General features: G+C 42.6%; 1 protein-coding gene across 2 annotated transcripts; it reads left to right on the top strand.

Moving 5' to 3' along the window:
• The first annotated feature begins 171 nt into the window (after positions 1 to 171).
• Positions 172 to 12702, top strand: TRMU (tRNA 5-methylaminomethyl-2-thiouridylate methyltransferase). Of its 2 annotated transcripts, none has more exons than XM_010580859.1 (10): positions 172 to 523; positions 2792 to 2898; positions 3453 to 3575; positions 5380 to 5552; positions 7072 to 7125; positions 7673 to 7739; positions 8579 to 8679; positions 9747 to 9891; positions 10140 to 10222; positions 11108 to 12702. In XM_010580859.1, the coding sequence occupies exons 1-10, from the start codon at positions 381 to 383 to the stop codon at positions 11252 to 11254; spliced, it is 1143 nt and encodes a 380-aa protein (XP_010579161.1). In that variant the 5' UTR covers positions 172 to 380; the 3' UTR covers positions 11255 to 12702. The 2 variants fall into 2 exon arrangements, with proteins under 2 accessions (XP_010579161.1, XP_010579160.1); XM_010580858.1 differs by having other exon boundaries at positions 5380 to 5557; positions 7053 to 7125.
• The last annotated feature ends 12247 nt before the right edge of the window (positions 12703 to 24949 follow it).

The following is a 24949-nucleotide window of genomic DNA, read 5'->3' as shown; positions in this document are numbered from 1 at the left end:
CGCGCTCCGCCGCCTCCTGCGGCCGGTGGAGCGGCCCCACCTCGGGCAGGGCCCGGGCAGGCCCCGCGGAGAGCCGGGCACCTCGGCGGGCGGCAGGCGGGGACGGGGTGGGCGGAACTCGGGGTTATGAAATACCGTCGTGTTGGGTTGCTGGAGGAGGTTGGGTTTATGTTGGCTAAAGCAAAAAAAAAAGGTCATACAAGAACTGTACTATAGAACTTCACAGGATACTTGCTTAGCACAGGACTGCTCACATCTTCTGAAAGAAGTGGTTACATACACAAGTCTTGAAACACAGGTTTTGGGTCGAGGCTGTAGGAGTTTGACTTCATAAGTCGTTCTTACCTTCATTTGTAGGCTACCAGGTGACGGGTGTCTTTATGAAGAACTGGGACCCTCTGGATGAACAAGGAGCTTGCTCCATTGACAGAGATTGCGAAGATGCTTACCGGGTTTGTCAGAAGCTCGATATTCCTTTTCACCAGGTTTCCTACGTGAAAGAATATTGGAATGAAGTATTCAGGTAGAAACACGTTTAAAATAGATGGCCTTTCAGTATATTAGTATAGTACTATGTTGCTGTGAAAAGCGAGGACGGACAGATAATGGGCAAAGGTGATTTATTGCGGTATTGTCAGTACAAAGAGAAAGTGCTGAAGGCTCTTAAATATGGGAGGAATTTTTTTTTCTCTCATTGATAGTTAAGATCAGAATGTATGTGTTGGTTTTAATAGGTTTGTTATTTTTGAAATTAATAGGTGCTTTCTCCCTAGATTATAAGTGTCTAGCAGTTGCTTTGTTGCAGCTCATTTCTTCTGCTTCCCACATACTGTCCCAATCTTATTGCAGCGTGAGAAAAAGTACTTAGTGGGGTGCTATTACTGTCAGTTTGTGTAATTTATGCAGTGCGTTTTACATTAAATTAATATGTACTGAATCCAGTTTACCACAAAGTGATCATGAACTAGCCTTGCTTCTTTAAACTTCTAACAAATTTGAAACTGTTCTCTAAAGAGAGTGTCCAGATTTTCTGTGACTTTGTTCCACTTAAAGGGAAGAAAATTCTGCATAGAAAAGCTGAGAGCTTTTCTTGGGAGGCAGGAGGAGAGGGGAAGTATTGGTATAACAACATAATTTCTCTGTTACTTACTCAGCATAAGTACGTAAAAGTCATTCCCTGATCTTCATCTTCTCCCTCTAAGTAGTGCTGTTGTTACCTTGTCTTAGAAGAAACTGAGGAATAACCTAGTTGTGGTACTTCTACATCATGGTGAAATGACATCAGGTTGAGCAGAAGACTTTTGTACAGTCAGTGGGGAAAACAGCCCTGTTCTGGGAAAGTTCACTCCATTTTTTCCTCTCGGTGTGAGAGAATGAATAAATGTTATCAAAACTCTTGGAGGTGGAAGGAGTCTGTAGATGACAGTGAATCAAAGAGTGTAGAAGATCAGCTTTTCTTCTGCTTCTCCTCGTTTATTAGTACAGTGTTCCCAGACAATCTGTTGCAAGTATATTTGCTTGTTTCAGAATCTTTTTTTCTTTACTGTCATCACTGAGCTTGAATTTACTCCTCCTCTGGAGTCTCTCTTTAAAGGGTCATTCATCAAAACCCACCTTTTATCAAGAGGACTTTCCCAGGTCTTATCTTACCCATAGTCTGTGCAAAGTCCGTTTTGCATTTTTACATCAGAGAGATTCAGTAGGCATCCTTCATTGCCTTTTCTGCAGTTCTGTGCTTTAGCGAACTGACGTGAGCCTGGCTTTACACTGACTTTTTAATAAAACTTTCAGTGTGCTTTTGCAGTATTTACAAAGGAGTAGTGTGTTATCATCAGAGTACAGTGCTGAGCCAGTGAGAGGGAAGCAGCTCTGGGTGGACCCAGGTGATTTAATTATTAGTATAAATTGTTAAATTCAGAACTGTTAAAAAGTAGTTGGACAAAATAAAAGATGTGTTGCTTTATTTTCTCTTTATGAAGGTAAAGTATAACATGGTAAGGAAGAAGCAATTGATTCTGTTTCAGATGGTGAAGAGTAAAACCTGGTAGTGGGGTTGCTGGTGTTCTTTTAAGTACAGTTCAGGATCCTTTTCCAGTCCATGTCCTCAGTTCCTCTTGACTTGAGTGACTACTGAGGATAAGCAAAATAAGGCAGGGATCAGGCCTTTTGATATCTCGGTGCATCACTGTATGCTAGTTTAATTTCATTAGTTATTATTTCAGTGTTTTAAAGCAAATAATGCTAAGTGCTTTAGTTATGCAACAGTGTAAAAGTACAGCATGACTTTGAGAAACTGCTTGGATTTCTTGAAGGAGAAAGAAAAAGACAGGAAAACATCTCTATAAAATTAAGCCCCATGACTGCTTGTGGTGGTGTTATTGTAGATTAAGTTACTGTCCTTTCAGCTGAGACACAGTTAACTCCTGGTGTGTGCTCCACTGCACTGTCACTTTGAAAAATGTGTTCTTTAGTTCTGAAAGTAAGTATTTCATAAGAGATGAGTAGGGAGTGCTCAGTGGGTAGTCATGTCTCCCCTGAGGGAACATTAATTTAATAAAATAAGGTTACAAGGTTGTGAGTGATCATTTGACCATGTCCTCAGTGCACTTTGGAGAAAATCTTCCAAGCTTTGTTTTTACAGGTTAAAATCTATTGGGTATTTTATTTCTTACATAAAATGCCTAGTATGACTGAGTCTCAAGTTCTCATGTTTAAACAGATCGACCAGTCTTGGATAGTATTATGTAGTGTTAATATTGTCTATATATACATTTGAATCTTTATTTTACAGTGACCTCTTAAAAGAGTATGAATTGGGAAGGACTCCTAATCCTGATATTGTGTGTAACAAACACATCAAATTCAACTACTTTCTTCATTATGCTATGGATAACCTTGGTAAGGCATTTTCAAGTGTGTCAGTGCAGCATGTGTGCTGTGGAAGTGCTTAAAGGATACAAACTCTTGAAAAGGTGGGGAAAAACATGAATTCGTATGCATGCCTAATGCACATATCTCTGTGGCAGTATTTCAGTATTTGCAAAGTATTTATTTTTAAGTTTGCTTTTACGTATAGAATCATAGAATGGTTTGGTTTGGAAGGGACCTTTAAAGGTCATCTACTTCTAACCCCCCTGCTATGGGCAGGGTTATCTTCCACTAGATTAGGTTGCTGCTATGTAGGAGCACATTTAATTCAGGGACATATATTGACCTGAGTATTAGGTTTTGCATTTGTATGTGGTCCTTAAAGGACAAAAGCACAAGTTCTAGCATGCCAATGAAAAGTATACATTATTTATGTAGCAGGAGTATGATTATCATCAGTATAAGACTTCCATAGGTTTTCTTCCTTCGTTGCTTCCTGTTTTTTTCCTAGATGTTTATATTGCTGTTTTAAACTGTGAATTTCATGCATGTGCCTTTGTGTTTTGGGTTTTTTTTCTTGATAGGAGCAGATGCAATTGCTACTGGGCATTATGCTAGGACCTCACTAGAGGATGAGGAAGTGTTTCAACAGAAGCATATCAAAAGACCACAAAGGCTTTTCAGAAACCGTTTTGAAGTTAGAAATAGTAAGTGGTTTCTTCATTGCATATTTCACCCTGGATGTGAAAGAGAAATTTAAATTATATTTGGTGTTTCAGAATCAGAGAAGTTTGTTACCTTACTTGCAATGACTACCATTTAAACTCCAGCCTTTGTAGAAGACTGATTGGGCAAAACAGGGGATTTACATTACTGAAAATTACCCTGACTAGTCAGGTATTACATTTTCTATTTTAAAAGTTCTAATCCAGGTCCAGCGGTAAGAATAAGCATTTCAGGAGTAATCAATATTCTGGAGGAGCCATAATGTGGATTAAAGAGACAGGGCTATCTTCTATACCCTGCAGAAGTATTTCAAGAAATCTTCATCTAGTATTTCCATGATTTACGTAAAAATTTGTTTATATGTTTCTTCTATTTTAGGGAATGTATTCTTTGGCTATTTAGTTTATAGTATTGATGGACCTCATCATGGGGATATGCTTAAGTGTAATTTTAGAATTAAGGCTTTGAAATGTTAAAATTAGTAACTTACTTTACTACAGTAGTTGGACTGTATTTTATTTTACTGGAAAAAAAATCAGGTTTTCATTCAGTAATTCAACTATTCTGCCTTATTTCTCTGTTCTCCTATAGAAGCCTGGTTTTCCCAGGCAGATCAAGGTTGTGTGTACACTGCCATTGAAAAGTTTTTAAGGCTACAATTCTCAGGTCAGCAAAGGTATGAGTAGCAGTAGTGCTGGTTTTGCTCTTCACTTAAATAGTGTGCCAGTGGTTGATCTCTGCACTGCAGTGGTTCTCTTGTTATCAGTACCAGAGCCAGCTTGATTAATGCTGTTTTGGGTATGTCTCTGCATGGCACCATCACAGCTTGGATGGCAATGTAGAAATTTCCCAAATAGCTCTGCAGTGGGCTGTAATGCAGTAAAGTAACTCGGATGAAGCTCTGACGTATAATGAGAAATGCAGTATACCCGAAGGGAAAGGGGACTTGCAAACTACCACTATGCAAAGCTGCCAAGGTGATGTTTTTGTGTTACAGCTTCCTGGTTTTCATTTGTTTGTTCTGGACTCAAAGGGGTTTATTTGTTACTTTATTTTAATATAATTTCCAGAAAGTTGTAGTATTTTGTGATGTTTTAAGCAGGCTTCCTGCCCCGTTATTGGGATTTTGTATTATTAGTTTTGACTGAACTACTGGCCTGTAGTTAGTGTTCCTTTGGGTCAAGAAACAGATCAGCAGAGTTTGTACCACATCAGAGCTATTAGCTCTTAAAGAGAGTGGACAGAACATGACTGAAAAACTATACCATTTTTATTTCATCTGGGCAATCAGGAGACTTAATCTATTTTAAAGAATAAATTCAAACTCTTCTCTCCTGAGTATTGGGAATAACTCTACTGATTGTTCAAATCATTGATTTATAGTAGTGTCATTTCATGGTAAAACCGAATGTTTTTTTTTTTAAGAAAAGTATACTCTAAGATATTTGACTGTTCATTCTCTCTTTCACGTGAAATGTGAAGCTGTTTTTATATTTCATGTTGTTGATGTTCTTGCCGGTGACTTGCAGTATTGTAATAGATGAGGCAATGTAAGACTTTGTAAGATTCTGTGTTGTAGAAAATCAGAATCCTTTTAGATCTTTTTAGTGGTGAGAAGATACCCAAACATTTTCAATTAGATTTGGAAAAACCTGAAAAATGCTGGTTTTAACATGTGTTTGGAAAGAATAAAACTAAATGTTTGTTTTCATACAAAATACTAAAGGAAGTTGAACTATTAGAGGGGGTTATGCTGAAATGCTTTATGTCTTCTGCACTTTGCAGCTGTGAAACTCCTTCAAGGGGCTGACCTCTTTAAGGACCAGACCTTCTTTCTCAGTCAGATCTCGCAGGACGCTTTGAGGAAAACCATTTTCCCATTAGGGGATTTAACAAAAAACTTTGTAAAGAAGATAGCAGCAGAACATGGCCTTCATCATGTGCTAAAGAAAAAAGAGGCATGGTAACACTTAAACTCTTTGGATTTGTATTTCTCTCTAAAATGGACTTTCCTGAACTTTTTGAACTTTAATCTCTGACAGCTCAGCTGTTTCTGAGCACTGTAATAGAATAGCTTGGGAAGCAGTTTTATAGCTGTCTACTTGCTTAAAAATACTTTATGAGCTTGTGGTTAGTTGTGTATTTTAGCTTGCAGATAATTTGTCTACCATTGTATCTCAGAAGAACTAAGGCGAAGGTCAATGTGGTAGGATACTGTGAGCCTTAAGGAAAGCATTCTTTACTACAGCAGGTGAGAAGCCTTTGGTCTTTATTTTCCGTAGGTTATAAAGGCTTCCTCACTATAATTGTTTTTCAATATGTCTTTATAGAAATTGGATCATACTGTTTTTCCACAGTTACTTTTTAAAATAAAAAGTTCTGTTTTCCTGGCTGAGAAATAACACTTCATGGGTTGATCCTAAAAAAAAAAGATGCAGGCAGCAATTGTATTGCTGATGCTATCTTGATCACTTTTAATGTTTATATTCATCCACCATAAATGGTTGTTTAAATGATTGTTTGAAGAATGTAGGCAGTAACTGAAAGGAAAAGGAAATCCTATTTGTTTATGGAGGGTTTGTTTTCAAGAGACATACCATTAGTATATAATTTGTGTTAGTTTTGTACTTTAATCTGAAAGAGACTTCTGTTTTTAATATACGTACAATGTAGTCACCAAGATTAATGTGTTTATTGAACATGTGTTCTATTTTCTATTATTTCTCTTCTGTACTTATGGCTTTCGCTGATGCTGTATAGAATTAGTTTACATATGTTGGAGCAGGTGTTGTGATTTTGCTTATTTTATGAGACGTCTAGCATAGTTTGGGATACATAGGGAAGAAAAATCCATCCTGGACAGATTATTAATAGACATCATTAATAGATTATTAATAGACATTGAGTACTGCATTCAGCTCTGGAACTCCCAACGTAAGAAGGACATGGACCTGTTGGAGCGAGTCCAGAGGAGGGCCACAAAGCTGATCAGATGGCTGGAGCACCTCTCCTGTGAAGACAGGCTGAGAGAGTTGGGGTTGTTCAGTCTGGAGAAGAGAAGGCTCCGGGGAGAGCTTATAGCAGCCTTCCAGTGCCTAAAGGGGGCCTACAAGAAAGCTGGAGAGGGACTTTTTACAAGGGCCTGTAGTGACAGGACAAGGGGTAATGGCTTTAAACTGAAAGAGGGTAGAGTTAGATTAGATGTAAGGAAGAAGCTCTTTACTGTGAGGGTGGTGAGGCACTGGCAGAGGTTGCCCAGAGAGGCTGTGGATGCCCCATCCCTGGAAGTGTTCAAGGCCAGGTTGGATGGGGCTTTTGAGCAACCTGGTCCAGTGGAAGGTGTCCCTGCCCGTGGCAGGGCGGTTGGAACTAGATGATCTTTAAGGTCCCTTCCAACCCAAACCATTCTGTGATTCTGTGATTATTTCAAATGTGTTTCTCTGCTTTTATGGATTCAGTACCATGTTTTCTTTTCAGAGTATGGGAGTCTGTTTCATTGGTGAAAGAAACTTTGAAAATTTCCTTCTTGAGGTGAGTAACATTAAATCTATGACAATCTTTATGTTCTGTTCTGATTTTCAGTAGTAATTTGTAACACTGTCTATGGAAAAATCTCTTGACAGCTTGTGGCCCACACTAAGTTGCAATTGTCCCATTTCCCCTTGCAGTCCCAAGCCTACCCAGAAGCTAATGCCAACCGCCTGTAGGAAGTAGCTTGTCCCTCTACCAGCAAGCAGTCATGTTCTGTAGCAAAAGGAATGTGTGAACTCACACTCCTATACCTGCCAGGCTCTGACAAGTGCTTGGGATGTGAGAGAGGCAACTGGCTGAATCCTGCTGTCCCCTGGCGTAAGTGAGGATGGGGGAGTGAAGCCCAGAATTACTGGTAATAGGGACTGCCCTTCCTACTTTTCTCTCTAAAGCAGCATCAGGGAAGAGGCAGTAAACTGCTTGGGCAGAGTTTGCCTGTTGAAAAGCTATTTTCCAACTTCATGAGAATGTAGTGACAGAACCTGAAATATGCTGGGAGGTTTTTTGGGCCATCTTCTGACTTAAACAATCTCTTCCTATTTGGTAGTATTTAGAACCTCAACCAGGTAACTTTGTCTCCGTTGAAGATAAGAAGGTGATGGGAACACACAAAGGTAATTGGCTAATCCACCTTAACTGCTTTTAGATAAATGGAACAATACTGCTTATATTTGGAGGGACAAATTTTGTGGAATTCCAAACTCATCTACAGGTTTTTCCCAGTTTGCTAACTCTAATAATCATGGAAAACTTGCTTTATACAATAGTAGAGCCTTGAACTACAACTGATTCTTGCTTATTTGTTCCATGTTGCAAGAAAGTAAATGATAATTATTATTGATACTAAGTGATTGTTAATTTAATACTGAGACGATTGTTTATGTAATTTTTTCACAATTATTGTGCTTTGGTTCCAGATTCTTTAGTATCTAAACTTTGCAGAAAAAATACACCATGCACCTCAGTGATACACAGTAGGACATTGCCAAACATGGGCAGCTTACCTTTTCCTTTCCTTCTGTGTGTCCTTCCTTTGCTCTTTCTTCAGTTCTAGCTGCCAGAACTTAGTTCCTCTCACAAATAATGTATGGAAGTAGGATGTTCTACTACTACATAAAAGTAAGGGAAGCTGGTAAGACTGAGTGGTAGCAAAACCACGAATCGAAGCTAAAATAAAGAAATGTTTGTCTTTTTATAAACTGTAAGAATACCACAATTGAAATGGATTAGTTTGAAACATGTGCTTCAGGTACAGGTGAAAACTTTCAAGTAGATGTTAGTTTAGTTTGTAATTGGCAGGCTTCTCTGAGGCAACTTGATTTGTTATTATTTGTTTAGTTGATATGTTATTCTTTGTTTAGTGGTAGAGTTTTAGGGAAGTGATTTTAATGTATTTTTCTGAAAGTAAAAGATTAAAGGTTGCTAGCAGCATTACATTTTCATGTTTCTTTAGGTTGGTTCCTCTACACAATAGGCCAGAGGGCTAGACTAGCAGGCCTGAAGGATGCTTGGTTCGTTGTAGACAAAGATGTCAGCACCGGAGATGTCTTTGTGGTGAGTTAATTAACACTGGTATTGCAAATGACTAATGCAGGCATTTTGTGACTCCCGCTGTACGGAATGTGTTTCTAACCTAGGCAGAATTTTTGGCTTTCCTCTTGAGGGAAACAAGAACCAACTAGTGCAGCATCAGCAGATTTGAAACATCTTGTCCAAACTGGCTTTTCTTGAGTAAAAAATTGTTTTAGATTTTGGCATAGAACTTTTTCAAACAAAGGGCAAATACTGAAAAGAATCAGCCAATCTACTGAGCTCATTTTCTACTTTAAAACATGAGGTTTTTATTGTAGTTATTATGGCACAGTATATAAAATGTGTGTTATTTTGTTTTACTGTGTGTTGCTACTTTCTTTTTCTAGTAAAAGGAGTAGTAGCCAGTAATACAGTTTTATCATTTTGAAAACTGAGGCAGAATATATGTAATACTGTGAAATCATTGGTGTCTTAATGACTAGTCATGTGAGATGACTGGGAGCTCTGCAGCTTGCTAGCATTGTTAATGTTTCTGGCTGTTCATGCAGTTGTTATTCTTATTTGATACTGATGTGAGTATAATGCGGTGTTCTGCTACTTGTTGATGTGCCTGGGGGGGGGAAATCATAATCAAAAGACAGTTGAGAGGAAACAGGGAGGACAACTAAGAATTATTTTTTTAATGCTCTACGGTAAGGTTGTGTGTGTGCAACGCCTTTGTTGGGGAGGTGTTGAGTTGAGACATTGGTGAAGAGGGAGGTAGCACCTTGTAGTAGGATAAGGAGGGCAGTAGACATCTGAACTCACCCTGAAGAAGGCAGAAATATGATTGGAGAAAAAAAGAATACAAGAAGGAACGTGATTGAGATTTAGAACACTGACAAATAATTCAGGCTTGCTTTAGCCTATTTTTTTCATTAAAGGCTTTCACCTGGAAGCTGATTAAGTGCTAATGAATGCTTGCTTTCTTACTCATTTTGCCTTCATTTTGATATGGCTTGATGCTTCTTCTATATTTCATGCTTTACTTCACAAGTTATACACTCTCTGGCAAAAACATTAGCATTAAATAAACCTTGTGTTTTAAGGCACCATCAACAGATCACCCTGCTCTGTACAGAGATCTATTGCGGACAAACCGAGTGCACTGGATAGCAGAGGAGCCTCCTGTAGAGCTCATTAGAGATAAAATGATGGAATGTCATTTCAGGTTTCGGCACCAGATGGCATTGGGTAATCAAACCTTGTTTTGTTTTTTTTGTTTTACTTAGTTTGTGAAACTGTGGTAGTGTGTTCAGTGTAGTTTTGCAGAAATAGTTGAAATGTTTTGGCTTGCCTTTCTGTTTCTGTAGTGTCTTTATAAAACAATTCTGTGTAGTAGTATCTTGACTTATATGTGTTTAACCTAATTATGAAGGTTTTTCTTTTTTAATGTGAACTTAAGGATTAACTAGCAGGTGTTTGGTCATTTTCTGCTTTAGTCCCTTGTGTGCTGACTCTAAACCAAGATGGGAGTGTGTGGGTGACGCTAGTGAAGCCAGCAAGAGCTATCGCACCTGGGCAGGTAAGTTATTAGAAGTGGTTTTCTTTCCTTTTTTGTGTGTTTTGGCTTATCTGGCTAATAAAACAAGGTAGTGTTCTTATTAGCTGGAGCAAAATAATCAATTTATTTGCATGTGAGAGCAGTTAGCTCCATTTTGACTATTCATCAACTATTTTGAAGGAGATTGTTTCTAGTTCTAAATGGTCTGTTGCTATCCATATAGCCTGAGAAACTGGCTTACAAGTTTTAGAAATACATGAAAATATCTCTGGTAATCAGTTGTATATGCAGAAATGGAATCTGTTGTTGTCTTCAAGAAGTAGATTTAACAAGGCATTAGTTTGGTAATTGGCTGCTTAATATGGTTTTAATGTTCAAATTTCTTTAGTGAGGATCTGTGTCCAGTGAATTTCATTGTCCTGGAACAGTACTGAGAAAAGGGGACTGTGTAAGGATGCCTTTTAACACGGCTAATGCAAAGGTACTCCATCACATCGAAAACCAGTGGTTCTTGAACTTTTTCTGTATGCCCACTCCCAGCATATGTTCTACCCTCCCTCTCCCTCCCCAAAACTTGGGGGCCCATGGGACGCATGAGAAGACAAATTGTCAGAGCTGTTTGTAACAGAGAGATGCACTTAAGAGAAGTGATCTGAGCTGAGAAGATGAAGTTCACAGTGGAATTTCCCCTTACATGCTTATATTTACACTCATGTGAGCCAACAGATCCTAAGAGGGTTTTTTCCTTTTTTTGTTTTGTTTTGTTTTGTTGTTTTTTTTGAGAATTGGTCAGAACAAATATAAATGAATACATTCATTGTCCAGCATGTCTTGAGCAAAGGCTGCAGTTTCTCACCGTGCCGTTTGCTGCTGCTGAAAAGACTCTTCCTGTGTTTTATCTCCTAGTTTGCCGTGTTCTACAAGGGTGACGAGTGCTTGGGCAGTGGGAAGATCTTAAGGATGGGCCCATCAGTGTACACCATGCAACAGGGCAAAAACCGACAGGAGGGTCCAAAGAAGGAAGAGATTGACAAGATAGAACCAGCAACGTAACACATGGGTTTGTTTATTGAAGGACTTTGGAGAATTTGCTGCCTGAGAATAATAAAACCAATAATAAATGTATTTTTTGTTGATCTGTATGTTCTGAAGGTCAGTTGACCATCGAGTCCCAGCTCTTGACTGTTAGCAGTGAACAGGTTTAAAACTAAAGCCAGTTTGGTACAATTTTACTGGACTAGATGGTGATATTTATGTTAATAGGTATCAAGGGATGTCTTAAAGTTGCTCTGTAATAGTTATGCATACAAGAATTTTAACATTAAAATCATGTCTGAAATCATAAATCTATCTTGTATGCGTGAAATACTTTTTTTTTTTTCCTTGAAGATACCTGTCCCTAGGTAAAGTACATATGTTATTTTACAGTAAATGTATGTTTGTGCTTTGAACTCTGAAAGAGGAATGAATGATATTGAAGTTCAGTATTTTGAATGAACTCCAAGCAACAGATATTTATTTTTCATTTTATATAGTTTTATAAGAAATGCTTTGGATTCTTAAGCTGTATTAAGTAGTGGCTTCAGATGTTTACATAATTCAGAATTACAAATCTAGAGGTGTAAAACCAGTCTTGATTGTTAATTTATTTCACAGAACTGACTAAGTTTTTGTTAACTGCTGAGGGCAGAAGCTGTTTGGTTTGTCTCCTGGAGAAGAGAATGCAACGTTGGGCTTCAGAAAAACACACATTTGTATGCATTGCCTTATTATGTAGCCAACTTAATATAGACCCAATAATAATTGGATCTTGCCATGTGTCAAAATGGAGTGGTATTAGGAAGAGCTGAATACCCGTGTCCAAATTATCTACATTTATAACGATTGGGTGCATACTGAGGACACCCTAAGCTTATAATAAAACTCTGCTACAGCAAGTCAACAAAAATAAATTCCTGTCTTCAATATGGTAATAGAAGGTAACTGTCCTTAAAGTACAGCTGTACAGGTGCAGGGCTTTCCAGATGAGTGTGGAGTTTTGAGATTTGCATCCAATTTGGGTGGTAGGAAAGCTGTACCATGAATAGATAGTTCAGCAGATCTGAAGGCTTGGATTACATGTACATCCTTTGTTGTTGTCTTAGTATATTCTAAGAATTCCTTTCATTTCTTCTGGTAAGAAAAGTAAAAGGTAGTCTTTTCCAAGTGTGGAAGTAAAAGGGGGAGAAGACACTCTTCAGTGTCTACCTGCTAGTCTGGCAAAGTTAAACACACAGTTCAGGAAGCCCTATGGAAAAAACCTAGAGTGTTAAAATCTTATGTATTTGTTTGACATTACAGTAGATCTGCTTGAGAGGGGAAAAAAGCCATCCTTTTTCACTGGTGCCAAAATCAATTCAATTTAAAAGTCTGTCTTCAGAGTGTCTATCCTTGCACAGGTTAACTGTAAAGACTATATATGCTTCATGTCAACTCCTGTGATTTGTGTTAGGTTAGTTGTGTTACGGGTCCTGGTCATGACTTTTATATGGTTTTCCTAATGTTTTCCTTATCTTTCCTGAAGCTTTTGTCTTTGCAAAATGTGGAATTAATTACTGAGGAGTTAATGCTCCACATTGTCCTCATCTGAGTTTTCCAGTAAATATCCCAATTAAAATCTTCACAAATGTTTTGCGTTATACTAGTGTGTTGTTTATTATTACTTCATCTCTCAATGCTCAGGTATGTTTGTTGTTTGATACTGTACTGGTAGAGGTAGGTTCGACTGTGAGGACATGAAAAAGGACATAGCCATTTCTGTGTTTTCAAAATTCTTTTAAAATTCACAGAATTGCAGATGTTGGCAAGGACGTCTGGAGATCATCTAGTCCAGCTCCACTGCTGAAAGCAGGGGCAACTAGAGCAGGTTGCTTGGGGTGGTGGTGTCAGGTTTTGAGTATCTCCAAGGATGGAGACTCCACAACCTGTACTGATAAGATCCCCCTGAGCCTTCTCTTCTCAAGGCTCAACAGCCCCAGCTCTCTCAGCTTCTCCTTGTGTGACAGATGCTCCAGTCCCCCCTCATCAGCTCTTCCATATCTGTGTCAGGAAGTTATCAGCACTCCAGAGACCTCCTGGACTGCTTGTGCCTTTTAGTGTTGTCCCTCCAGCACGTATCAGCGGTTTAAGTCCTCCATGAGGACCAGGGCCTACAACCACGAGGCTTCTTCCAGTTGTCGTTCTTCCTGATCACACAGCCCGTAGCAGACACCTACAGCAGTGTCACCCATGTAGGTCGCCTGGCTGATCCTAACCCACATGCTTTCAGCTGGCTTATTGTCCACCCCCAGCCAGAGCTGCGTGCTGTCCTGCTGCTCCCTCACAGCCACGATGACTCCCCCACCTGCCCAGCCCATCCTTCCTGAAGATCCTGCACCCATCCGTGGCAGCACTTTGGCTGTGTGACCTGTCGCCCTGTGTCTGTGATCCCAGTGTGATCAACCCGTGCAACTGCACGCAGACCTGTTAACTCCTCTTGCGTGTTCCCCACGCTGTGTGTGTAGCATACAGGCACCTCGGAGGGGCATCTGGAAAGGTCCCTCCTGCCTGGATCACCCTGCTGCCTTAGCTTGCCAACCCAGTCCACACCTGGGTCTCCCCACGCCATCCTGGATTGCAGTGCCTGGTGAGCAGCAAACACCCCTAGACACCAGGTTGGGTCAGTAGCTGAAGCTTCTGTCCCGTGGCAGGGAGCATCCCGCTGCTGTCGCACCGCCTGTCCCCCCTTCAGTATGCTGGCGGGTTTGAGCTCTCAAGGCCACAGGGTTTCAGGGAAGATCCAGTTAATCTCCCTCCATCACCTCTGCTGTGGCCCAGGCTGCTGGCCTCCTGCCGCGGCTCAAGGTGACACAGACCCTCCACCAGTGCCCACCTCTTGCAGGCAAGGTGCCCAGCTCCACCGGGCCTGGGGGGCTGCACCCTCCCTCAGGAGCTTGGTCTGAGTGAGTGAGGTCACTGTTAACATTTCCTCGTTCTTCAAAAGAATGCGAGTTACTGGTTTTTAAAGTCTTGAAGTTGCTGAGTAGATACTGTTGTGGTTGCCACCACCTGGAAGTGAAAGTCAGATCTTTAGAGTTGGTAAATGACTGCAGAACCAGTGACACCCTGACGGGTAATTTTGTTTAGCTTAAAGCTCTGTTTGACACTAGTAGTTTCCAACCGTTAACATTTCTCTTGTATAATGAGTTCTTACCTCCCTTTAACGTTCGTGTTTCTACCAGGCAGTGTTTCCTTTCCTATGTGCCTCCAAGGATTTAAATGCCTACGTTCTTTTGGCTCTAAAACTCCAAACTTTAGGTATTGTATAGCCACCTGTGACCCCTGGACTTACTGAAGTGTCCACAAGGTAAGTTCTCAGAGCTGCTTACGATGTCTGTTTCTGGGCCTGCCCAAAACCACTGAAATCACATCAGCCTGGGGACATGGAGGTAATAAACTCTGCTTGGAGCTCAGATTGAAGATCTGTACAACGGGTTCCCATTGTCCTGGTTTTAAACTCGCTTGCTCTTAGACAGTCTTTTGAACCTGCTCCACAAAAGTTTACTAGGCAAAAAACCTACTTGGTAAATTTGAATAGGCTTTGCCAGAACAACAAAAACATCCCACAATAATTTTGATAAACTTGCTATTTTTTTGCAAGGAAACGTTCATCCTACCCTACAGGCTTAGTAGTTACTTGTGGTTTTCTGGGTGTGAGCATTACTTCAGTGACGGGTGGAGCTGCTGGCTGGTTTGAGCTCTGCTTTACCGCCTGGGTAAAGCGTTGGTGGCTACGAGCACGGTGAGAAAGCACCTAACTCCAGGGGATGGCTCATTCAAGCGGGGGGTGTGTGTGTGTGTGTGTGTGTGTGTGTCCTTGAGGCCTGAATGCATTTCCTTAACCTTTGAAGAGAAAAGGACTTTTTTCACCCTTCCTCAGCTTTTTTTTTTTTTTTAATCCCCTATCAGGTGGGTTTGCTTTTTGTAAATCCCATTCTGTGGACAAATTGTCCCCGTGCATTATCCCTGGGAAGGCTTTGCTGCTGGATTGCTGGTACAATGCTGGGCACATCCTGAGCCCAGGTGACTCGGGGTGCTTGCTTGGCTAAGGCACAGTCGGTGCAGAAGTCATAAGTGCTTTTAACATCGTTATGGTGAATTTAGGAGCTCTGGCAACAAGATCCCAGGTTTGCTGAGAGCTGCTGAGCCAGTGCCTCATAGCAGGAAAGTTTAGCCACTGCTGCTTGTAGCGTAGCTGGCATGGGGCACAACGAGTGTCTGCTACAGCTCCTGTAGGACAGAGGCTTTTTAAAAAAAATTCTCCACTTCCCTCTTTAAACATCTTCAAATCTGAATACAGCAGCAATCCAGGATGGCTAATGCAGAAAATTCATAAGCTAACATGCTGCTCTTCAATCAAGACCTCTCTAGCAATGCTCTCAATTCACTTTTGAGGCTCAGGGACTTGGATTTTATCATCAGAGGTGAACCTCATTGTTCTACTGAAGAAACCTCGTCTGAGGAAGAAGTCAGTATGGACAGTGTTTGGTTAGTAGAGACTCATTGTCTGAGAAGGATGGAGGCTTCTTCTCAGCTTTGGTGCAGCTTAGCCTCTTGCCATGATGATGAAAAAAGACCTTTGACATGATAAAGTAATTGCTACTGTTGCTCCCAGTGAATCTCACCATACTGCTGGGAGCTAGGAATCAGTAGACATTTGCGAAATTCAAATTACAAATAGCTTCTTGCATGGGACGTTTTACAACAGGTTGCACATGTCTAGCAACATGAAGCTTGCGTGTTTAAAACAGCATTTCCAAATAGCTTGTACTGTTCAGAGGGGGTGGTATGTTTCTCCTTCCATCCCATGTGTTTCACCTGGGTAAAGATCTTAACTACTGACTTCCTGCATGAGATCCTCTTGTGCATAGGGTCTTCAGCAAGGGGAATTTTATCCTGTCCTGCTCAGGGACACAGCTTCTCAGGGGAGTCCAGCAGAGAAGTCTATAGTGGCACATTTCTACCACTGGATCTGGCTGCTACATACAAGATGAGCAGCACCATCACCATTTCTGACTGTGTTTGTAAAGAGGACAGTGGTTTCGGTAACACCAGTCCCACCTGGCCGGCGTGCGGTAGTGTTGCGTTAAGAAGCGCTGCCTGAATCCCAGGTCCCAGCCTGGCCTGCGGCTTGCAGCCCAGCCCGCACCATCACGAAATGGTTGTGAAAGTGCATGGTGGCACAGCTGTAATAGCTTGGAAATGTGGAAGTAAAAGAGCGAGGTGGGAGTGGAGGTCGGTGCCTGGGGTCGGGCAGCCACGCTCCCCGCGAGGGACCACCACTGCCAGAGTGTCTGTCATGCAGCCTTTGCCAGGGCTGCAATTTGGCCAAGGTTTGGCTTGAACTGGGTAAGAGCAGGCTGACTGGCAGGTGAATCTTCTTTTTTTTCCTCTACTGCAGAAGATCAGCTTTGACATGCTTTTTAAAATTCATTGGCTTTTCACTTTTTTTGTCATTTTTCTCCCACTTTGGGCAAGAAATTGCAAGCAGGTGATTTCACTTTCAAGATGTCATTAAGCTTTTCAGGTCTTGAAGTATTTGGTTTCAAAGAGTCAAGTGAATAACTATTTAAAAAGAGAAGGACTTTTCCCTTCCAAAGTAGAGAACATGGTAACAAGAATTGGATTGTGTAACTGAAAAACAGCAGCTCATGTCAGATAAAGGCTGGGTCCAAATTGAAATCTCTGGTGTACCCTGTGAATATGTTTGAAGCCTGTATTGCTGAATGTATAATGGCTGAAAAATTGCACTCTGAGTGCAGCCTTATTCCAAAAGTGTTTCTGTAAAACCTGTTTTAATTGCTCTCCTGGTTTTGTTCTTTCTCAGCAGCATCCCTGCCTCCAGCTGGTCCTGCAGAGCTGGAGGACAGGGGTGATCCCCATGCAAGGAAAGCAGGGTTGTCCTCTGATTCTTTTTTGACCCTGATAGTTTCTTTGGAGAGGTGAGACGTTGCATAGGTATTGTGAAAGGCTTCATTCACACTGTGGCAGCTTGGTATTTATGGTCTGGCAGTAAAAACATTGGCTCTTAGTGTTCACATCAGCTTGTAGGATTGAAAGAACCTTTCATCCTCCTGCTTCAAAATTAAGTGTTCACGTGCTTTCTCTCTGTAGCTGCAAACCGCAAGGAAAAAAGCTGATGTTGTTTTTATGAAGCCTTTATTTTTCTTTTTAGAATAGATCTATCTTTTCAGCATACTTACAAGCAAAAAGTATTTTGGATTCAACATTTAAGTTTGTACATATGCATATTGCCATTCAGCCCCTGTGGACAAGGCTGAGCCCTCCTTGGGAGCTGGGAGATGATTGTGTGCAGCCACCTGTGCTGACTCATCCCTGCAGTCAATGGGACAGGACTGGAGTGAAAATTCACAGCACAGCCTCTACTGCCTGGATTTCAGGGTCGTGCCATTTCAGATGTAAAGTTACAACTTTCTCTTCCACCTTTATCCCCAAACCAGAATTTTCAAATCTCTTTGTCCAAAAAACCCCCTTTCAACTTGGAGACAGGAGGGTCCGGCGAGGGTCTCTGCTGTCCCTTCTCTACTTGGGAAGGTGTTGGGTTCTGCAGCCAGAGATGGCAGAACAAGGTGGAGGGATCTCTGTGTCACCAAACAGCTCCGAGTCAGGCCATGGCAAGCAAGCAGTACCATCTGCTCTGCAGCAATGCCTTCTTCAAGCTGGATCCCCTCTAGAAGATGGAGCACATACATAATATGGAGAGTGCACAGCAAAGTGAGTCTCCTGGGTGACTCCTTTATCAGTCACATTTGTGGTACTAGACCCCCCCCCCCCCCCAAAAAGGCTGAGGTTTCACCACAGATGTAAGCCAGTCTCAGTGGGAACTGCCACCAGAGATGAAGCCCTTCCACCTCCTGCCTGCTGGTCCCGATACTAATGAACATTTCAGCTTCTCTGGAGGTCTGGTGAGCTGGAAGCCAGGAAGAAGCTTCTGAAGGCAAGAGGCTGTTCAAGGGAAGAGGACAAATGTGGAAAGCTGATGTGGAGTGAGGCTACGGTGAAAACATTGTATGTGGGCTGGGGAGGTTGGAGCCAACTGATCTATCAGTAAGGAGAAGCACGGATCAGAGAAAGTCAGGTTGAAACTGCAGATTTCTCTGAATGCCTTAGATGCTGGTTTCTTTAAATAAATCCAGATTGTCTAATTTCTCCAAGCAAAGAAAGATCAACAGCCCTGACTACTACCAAGGCCAAAAAAACTCCCCAAACCAGGTAAGCAAACAAAACAGATTTGTTTTCCATGTAAGAAACAGGGAGAAAAATGGATGAGGGGCTAGGTACTGGCCTGAAAAAATGTGGGTGTTATAAACATTGTGGAAGCATGCACAGTTGGGAGACAATGATGCCAGTAGGTGAAGAGGATGTCCCACTGATGAGGAACATACTTGCAACCATGACAGTTTATGATTAGCATTTCAAAAATGCTTCCTCTGCATTTATGTGTATTTACATGCTTTAATGAATTAAACACAGTGAAATTACCTATCATAAATGCGATAATCATCCCAATGTGGAACGCTCCGATGATGCAGCCAAGTGGTGTGCCATTTCCAGCTTCAGCACCAGGAGGCACCAGGACATCACGTTCATCCCTCCCAACCCTGGACGACATTGTTGGGAGGTGGTGGCTATAGGAAGAGCAATTAATGCATCCATAATTGTGAAGTTTCCCCCTTCCTTTAGCTTTTTGCTGAACCAATACACTGGAAGAATTGTCACTTGGTGGGTTTGCTCAAGGCAGGGATAAAGCCGCACTGTCATTTCAGCACACTGATGAGCCAGCTAAGAAGCAGCAGCCTTTTAAAGCCAAACTCCCATTGGGGCTGGGCAGTGATCATGGTACGAGTCAGGCAGACGACAGCCTGGCAGCAGGGCAAACACATGCTTTTTATTTAGAGTTCAGGTCCTGCCTGTCCTCCATCCCCTGCACCATGCCGTGCTGGTCATTCGCTTTCGTGGTCACTCTTAAACTTCATCTAGCTCTTGAATGGCTGGAGGTAAAAAGAAGGGGGTTAGGGTTTTTTGAGAACTAACACCAGATTCTTACACTTATTTGGGTGTGTGAGGGGTCTGATGAGCACTAACTTCTGGGTTTAGTTTGCTGAATCTCCAGAATTTTTTTCTTCTCTAAAATGTCTTGCATTTTACTAAATGTATAGCATCAGCTAGAGAAACTTGAGAATGGAAAAAGTCAATGGACTCCTTATTCTATGCAATTTTACAGCATATAGAGTAATTTCTTCAATACAAAAGAGCTTCAGACTCTGAAAGTTTTAAGGTCCTAGAAACAATGAAATACAGGGGGAGATTCCCTTAATCGGACCCTACCTGGAGAAATAAGATTTTTCCCGGGCGACTGCCCTGCTCCAGACTTGATAATTCAGTGGCACCATTCCCATTCAGTAGCACCAACTTTAGAGGACGCTGCCAGGAAAACACCAGCCTTGTAATTAGAGCACATCAGTTCCTGTGGGGAAAAGCAACAGGAGATCTCCTTCCAGCAAAAAGTTTCATCAGGACTGCTCCGTCCTGGATTTCTCCAGTAGTGCTGTGGAGGCTTATGATGGAAATTCCTCTGGTGCTTTGCATTCCTGCAGGGCTTCTGCGTTTGTGTCTCTGGGGTCGCAATGAGCTGGATGTGCTCTGCAAGCGGTGTTGGTGGTAGTTGTCACCCAGCAGTTCTGGCTGGCAGATGGGCCATCTGGGTTGTCCTGCCAAACTTCAAGTTGGACTCTTGGACAAATCTCTTTTTCTTCTTTTGCTCTGAGGAAGCCCCTCGATGGAAGCCAGCTGTTTCATCCCTCTGTGCATACAGTTCTCTTCCGATTTTAATGAAATTTGGTCAGAACAGAGACAAGAGGTTCACCCACATCCTCTGGAGCAGGGAAGAGGCCCCATGTGCTCCCCATGTGCACCTGGGGCAGGTGCTATAGACATTCCCTCTCTCTGTCTCCCAGGCTGCTGCTTTCTCCAGGGCTGATGAACAGCAGCACGGCAGGAAAATCCTGGGCTGTGTCCCCTGCTCACTGCGGCGCAGGAGGAGAGACTGAGGAGTTAGAACCAGCAATGTAACATTTTTTCTCTTATTTGAAGGACTTCAGCAAAATTTGCATCTAAAAAAAGGCATGAGTAGTAGCACAGATCTCTTTGCCAATCTGTACATCTCAAAGGCTGCATCCCCAGCCCTGCTGCAGCTCCTGCCCGACCAGAGTCATCATAGAATGATAGAATGGTTTGGGTTGGAAGGGACCTTAAAGATCATCTAGTTCCAACCCCCCTGCCATGGGCAGGGACACCTTCCACTAGACCAGGTTGCTCAAAGCCCCATCCAACCTGGCCTTGAACACTGCCAGGGATGGGGCATCCACAGCCTCTCTGGGCAACCTCTGCCAGTGTCTCACCACCCTCACAGTGAAGAACTTCTCCCTTATATCTAATCTAAATCTACCATCTTTCAGTTTAAAACTGTTACCCCTTGTCCTGTCACTACATGCCCTTGTAAAAAGTCCCTCTCCGGCTTTCTTGTAGGTGGCAAAGCAAACTCAGCCGGTCTGGTATGGCTTCGTTATGCTGGATGAGGCTTTGTATAAAATTATAAACATCAAAGAAGGATAGATTATAAACATAAAAAGGATTGGTATACAAAAATGAGATAACAAGATATGAGGCATCTGGTGGATTTAAGATCGATGCTGGATTAAAGGCAGTTTTTATTTTAATCTAATCTAGTTACTTAATGTAGGTTTTTCTACTGTTCACAAATTTTTATCTATCGCTCCTCTCTGGGAGTACGTGAAGGACTCTACAGGTTGTGTCACACCAACCAGCCCCATGGCAGAGGAACTCTGTTAGCACATTTGCTATATGTAGTAAAACTGTGTTATCAATTTATTACAAGTTTGAAAAGTTTCAGGCATGGCTTTTAAATTGAAGAGCACTTTATTTACTATTAGTACTTACTGCTATTGTAATACCTATAGAAATGAATCAGAATAGCCTACAGTGGTTTTAAATATTAAAGAAGGTGGTTTATGGTATAAGATTTTTACACTGAGCTAGTTTTACACCTAGCTTTTAAGGTGAAGGAGATGATAGCACAAGAAAAATCTCTGTGAACTGATTAGTAGCCAGGTGTTGATCCTTATTTAAGCCACATGGCCATTTCATGGAGCAGAGACTGTCCTCATCTGGTGTGTCTCCTCTGCACTGCAATACAACAGCAGTGCTTGAATTAACAGAGAAAGCAGGAGAATTTGCTACTGAGAGGAGAGGATGTGAGGCTCGTGACTTTTAAGGTGGCTCCCTGCAGGTTACCTCCTTTCTGAATCCAGAGGCTGAGCATCACTGAGAGATCAGAAAGAACAAACACCTACTCTCTAAGCACAAAAGGTTGATCCTGGGAATCAGAGCGGGCAACTCGGCTTGTGTGCTGCTTGCCACAACTACCTAATCACTTAATTGCAATGGGCATCAGCCGTAACTCATCCCCATAGCTAATGCTGCTGTACTGAGCACCTGCCATGAAAATCCAGCCCAGTGGAGGCAAGGCTCCTCTCCAGCTAGAGAGAGGCAGGTTTAACATGGACAGAGCTTGCAGCAAATCCCAAGGGATGCATGGCACGTATCTGCATTGCCCGCAGAGGCAAGCTAAATGCTCTGCGAGAAACAGAAGCGCTCTGCTGCTGGTCTGCTCCAGCAAGAGGAACCAGTGTCGACAGAAACCTTTTTGGGGTCACGTCGTTTGTGATGGCACTGGCTCTGCCGCAGAACTCTGCCCACAGGGAAGCTATGCAGGGGGCAGATGGCTATTTGGGAAAATATACAAGCTGCTTTTGGTTTGTGCTTGGCATAACCTAGATGAGATCAGCCAGGAAAGTGTTTTCCCTTGGACAACCTGGTGGAGAGTAGCCTTGTGTCAGGTGTGCTCTGGTGGCATGGCAGCTTGGTCCTTCCTGACTGCCCACCCACTCCCATCGGAGTTTGGCCAATGTTTGGCCAATGTTTCACTGACGTTTGGCCATTTCGTGCCAGCAGAATGAACTGTAACCCCTGACCCTAATCCCTAACCTAACTCTAAGCCAGCAGGGCTTTTCCCTGACCCTTTCCATCCCCCAGACCTGTTCCCTGTGCAGCTGGAAGTGAAGGAGTTAACCATTCCAGGCTTTCTCATTTGTTTTATCCAGAAAATTGAAACATGTACTAAAATGCACTGATTTTTCTCAAAGTCAACGCCTGATTTACTGCTTCACCTGGAAACTTGTTCACTTTGCTGGCTCCCAACTGCAGCTGCTGCTATTTTGTAGTGGATTAAGTGGGATGTTCCTAACCCGAAGGAACTGCGTGGAACTTATCCAGGTGAAAGGGGCATTTATTTTCTTTAAAACCAGGTATTCTTTCCCCTCCTAAAACATGCTAGCCTTTTGGGAGCTGCTTTTATAACTAATGAAATTACTGCTGTAGGTTCTTTTTCTTTTTTTTTAAATCTGATGAGCATGCACTAGAAACGCAGCTGTTTTGATTGAAGAGTGCTCTTATCTCTTCGTACCTTCAGGGTGCTTGCTCCAGCACAGCTATTTTATTAAGTGTGGCTTGCCATGTGCCATAACCATGTTTGGTTTTTTTTTTCTTTCTGAGTAATTGTGTCATTGCAGAACTTGCCTGTTTGCCTTTCCACTGCAAACCCTCCACTTGGCTTTGGTGAGTGCTCGCTAGCGCTGGGAGTTTTGCTGCTGCTGAGTGATTTTCCAGCAGCCCGGCTGGGACCTGCCTCCTTTCGCCAGTGCTCTGCATGGCTGAGGATGATCTGGTGCTTCGCATGTGGAGCTTGTCTCACCGCTGTGTTTTTCTCACCCTTTTACTCCTGCCACAGCTGTGCAGTGCCGGTGGGCTCCGGGGGGGCTGTGTGGCTGCAGGGGTGAGCACTGGCATGGGCTCTCCCTGATGATGCTCTCCTAAGGTCTTCCCTTGCCCCACCAGTCACGCCTATCACTTGCCCACGCAGAGGGAACAGTGGCTGGGAAGCACCTGCTTGTGGGGGCTTGCGGGGAGACCTGTTCCTTCCTCTGCTTCTCACCCAGCAGAACTGGTGCTGGAATCACTCGTACTTTATAAATACTTTCACTGCAATTAAAAACATCATACACAGGGACCCACTGCTTCAGTTGCCCTGTTTATACATGCACAGCACTTCACATGCTCATTATTTCCTCCAGCATGTGAATACCTAACAAAACCACAGACCCAACCCTACGTTCTTCACTTGGAAAGTGTGATATAGGCTTAGCATGCGAACCAGATCATTTGAGATGGACTTCCAAAGAGCTGCTGTCAAATGACTGAAAGGAAGAGATTTTTCCTACACGTTAGCCCAAGGGGTTGGTGTTTTTGCAAGCTGTTATATTTGCAGGGGGGGAAAAGAATGCAACCTGTAAGAAACTAATACTGGAAACCACCCAATTGGATGCACTGCAACTATTTTAATGAAAGAGAGCGGCAGCACCTGAAAAGCTGGAGCTGTGAGTTCATTTCTATTTCACGAGAGGATCTGATGTAAAATGATGGCTTTGCAAAGATCAGGATAGGCTCCAGAAGCCTTAGGCCATGCTGGGCAGGGACCGGTCCCACGTTAGGGCAGATGGCCCCGGGACACCCAGTAGCTCTGAGAGAGACAGGGCACCTCTCGACTTAAGCACAGTCCCCTCCATAAGGGGCGGCTCGGCCCCGCTCCACCTCTGCGGTGTCTCCTGACACAGTGCAGAAGCTGGGGGTCTCATAGCAGCCTCAGCTGCCTTCACAAAGCACCGGTTCAGAGAGACATTGCTCTAGGCCTCCCTTCAAATAAAGAAAATACGCTCAGAGTATGTAATATTTGAGTCTGAAGGAGTGGATACCCTATTCATAGTGGTCTTTGAGCAGAGGGGCGGCAGCAGCAGATGTCTGACCAAGACAGAAGGGGAGACACCAGCCCAGTAGAGAGCTCCAGGGGACTCCTGGGGGCACTTACAAATACTTCTAAGTATTCAGAAGACAATAATGAATTAACACGGTCTCTTTGCAACACACATGTCAGATTAATCTAATTTTCTTCTTTAATGCAGCGCCTGGCATGGTGGATAAAGGAGCAGCAGCAGATGGGATGCGTCTTCAGTAAACGGTTTGTTTGACACTATCCCACGCTGTATTCTCATATGCAAAACACAGTCAGTGTGGGCTGACGTTAATCGGTATGAGGTAGGTGCAAAACTTGCTTGGCAAGAAGAGAAGTTTTACAAGAGCCCCCTTGGGCTTAGTTTTATTTGATATTTTCATTCACAGTTTGAATGATGAAATAAAAGGTAGCTTGTAAAGGCTGCAGATGCTGCCAAAGGACTCCAGGCATCCTCAAGGACAGCACTAAAATCCAAAATGAGTATGAGAAGCTGGAGAATGGATCCCAAAATCAAGAAACTAAAATGGAAAATTAATCCAGTGTAAACTGCTACTTACAGGGAGGAAAACTGAGCTGCGTATGTGCAAACAGGAGCATAAAGGCAAGGCAGAAGCTCTGCAGAAGAGGCTGTGGAGCCCAAATGCATCCCAGACTGGCCCTGGCACTGCAGGTGACGCTGGTGTGGATGATGATAACATCTCACCTGGGCTGCTGGGGGATCT

Source organism: Haliaeetus leucocephalus, unplaced genomic scaffold, assembly GCF_000737465.1.
Source record: "Haliaeetus leucocephalus isolate CR32 unplaced genomic scaffold, Haliaeetus_leucocephalus-4.0 Scaffold751, whole genome shotgun sequence".
In the NCBI taxonomy this organism is placed as follows: domain Eukaryota; kingdom Metazoa; phylum Chordata; class Aves; order Accipitriformes; family Accipitridae; genus Haliaeetus; species Haliaeetus leucocephalus.
This window is presented reverse-complemented; position numbering and strand designations above follow the sequence as displayed.

Coding starts and splice junctions, on each gene's coding strand:
- TRMU (XM_010580858.1), top strand. CDS start 381: ATGAAGAACTGGGACCCTCTGGATGAACAAGGAGCTTGCTCCATTGAC. Junction 7,126..7,672: donor TTGAAAATTTCCTTCTTGAG/GTGAGTAACATT, acceptor CCTATTTGGTAG/TATTTAGAACCTCAACCAGG. Junction 10,223..11,107: donor GAGCTATCGCACCTGGGCAG/GTAAGTTATTAG, acceptor TTTATCTCCTAG/TTTGCCGTGTTCTACAAGGG.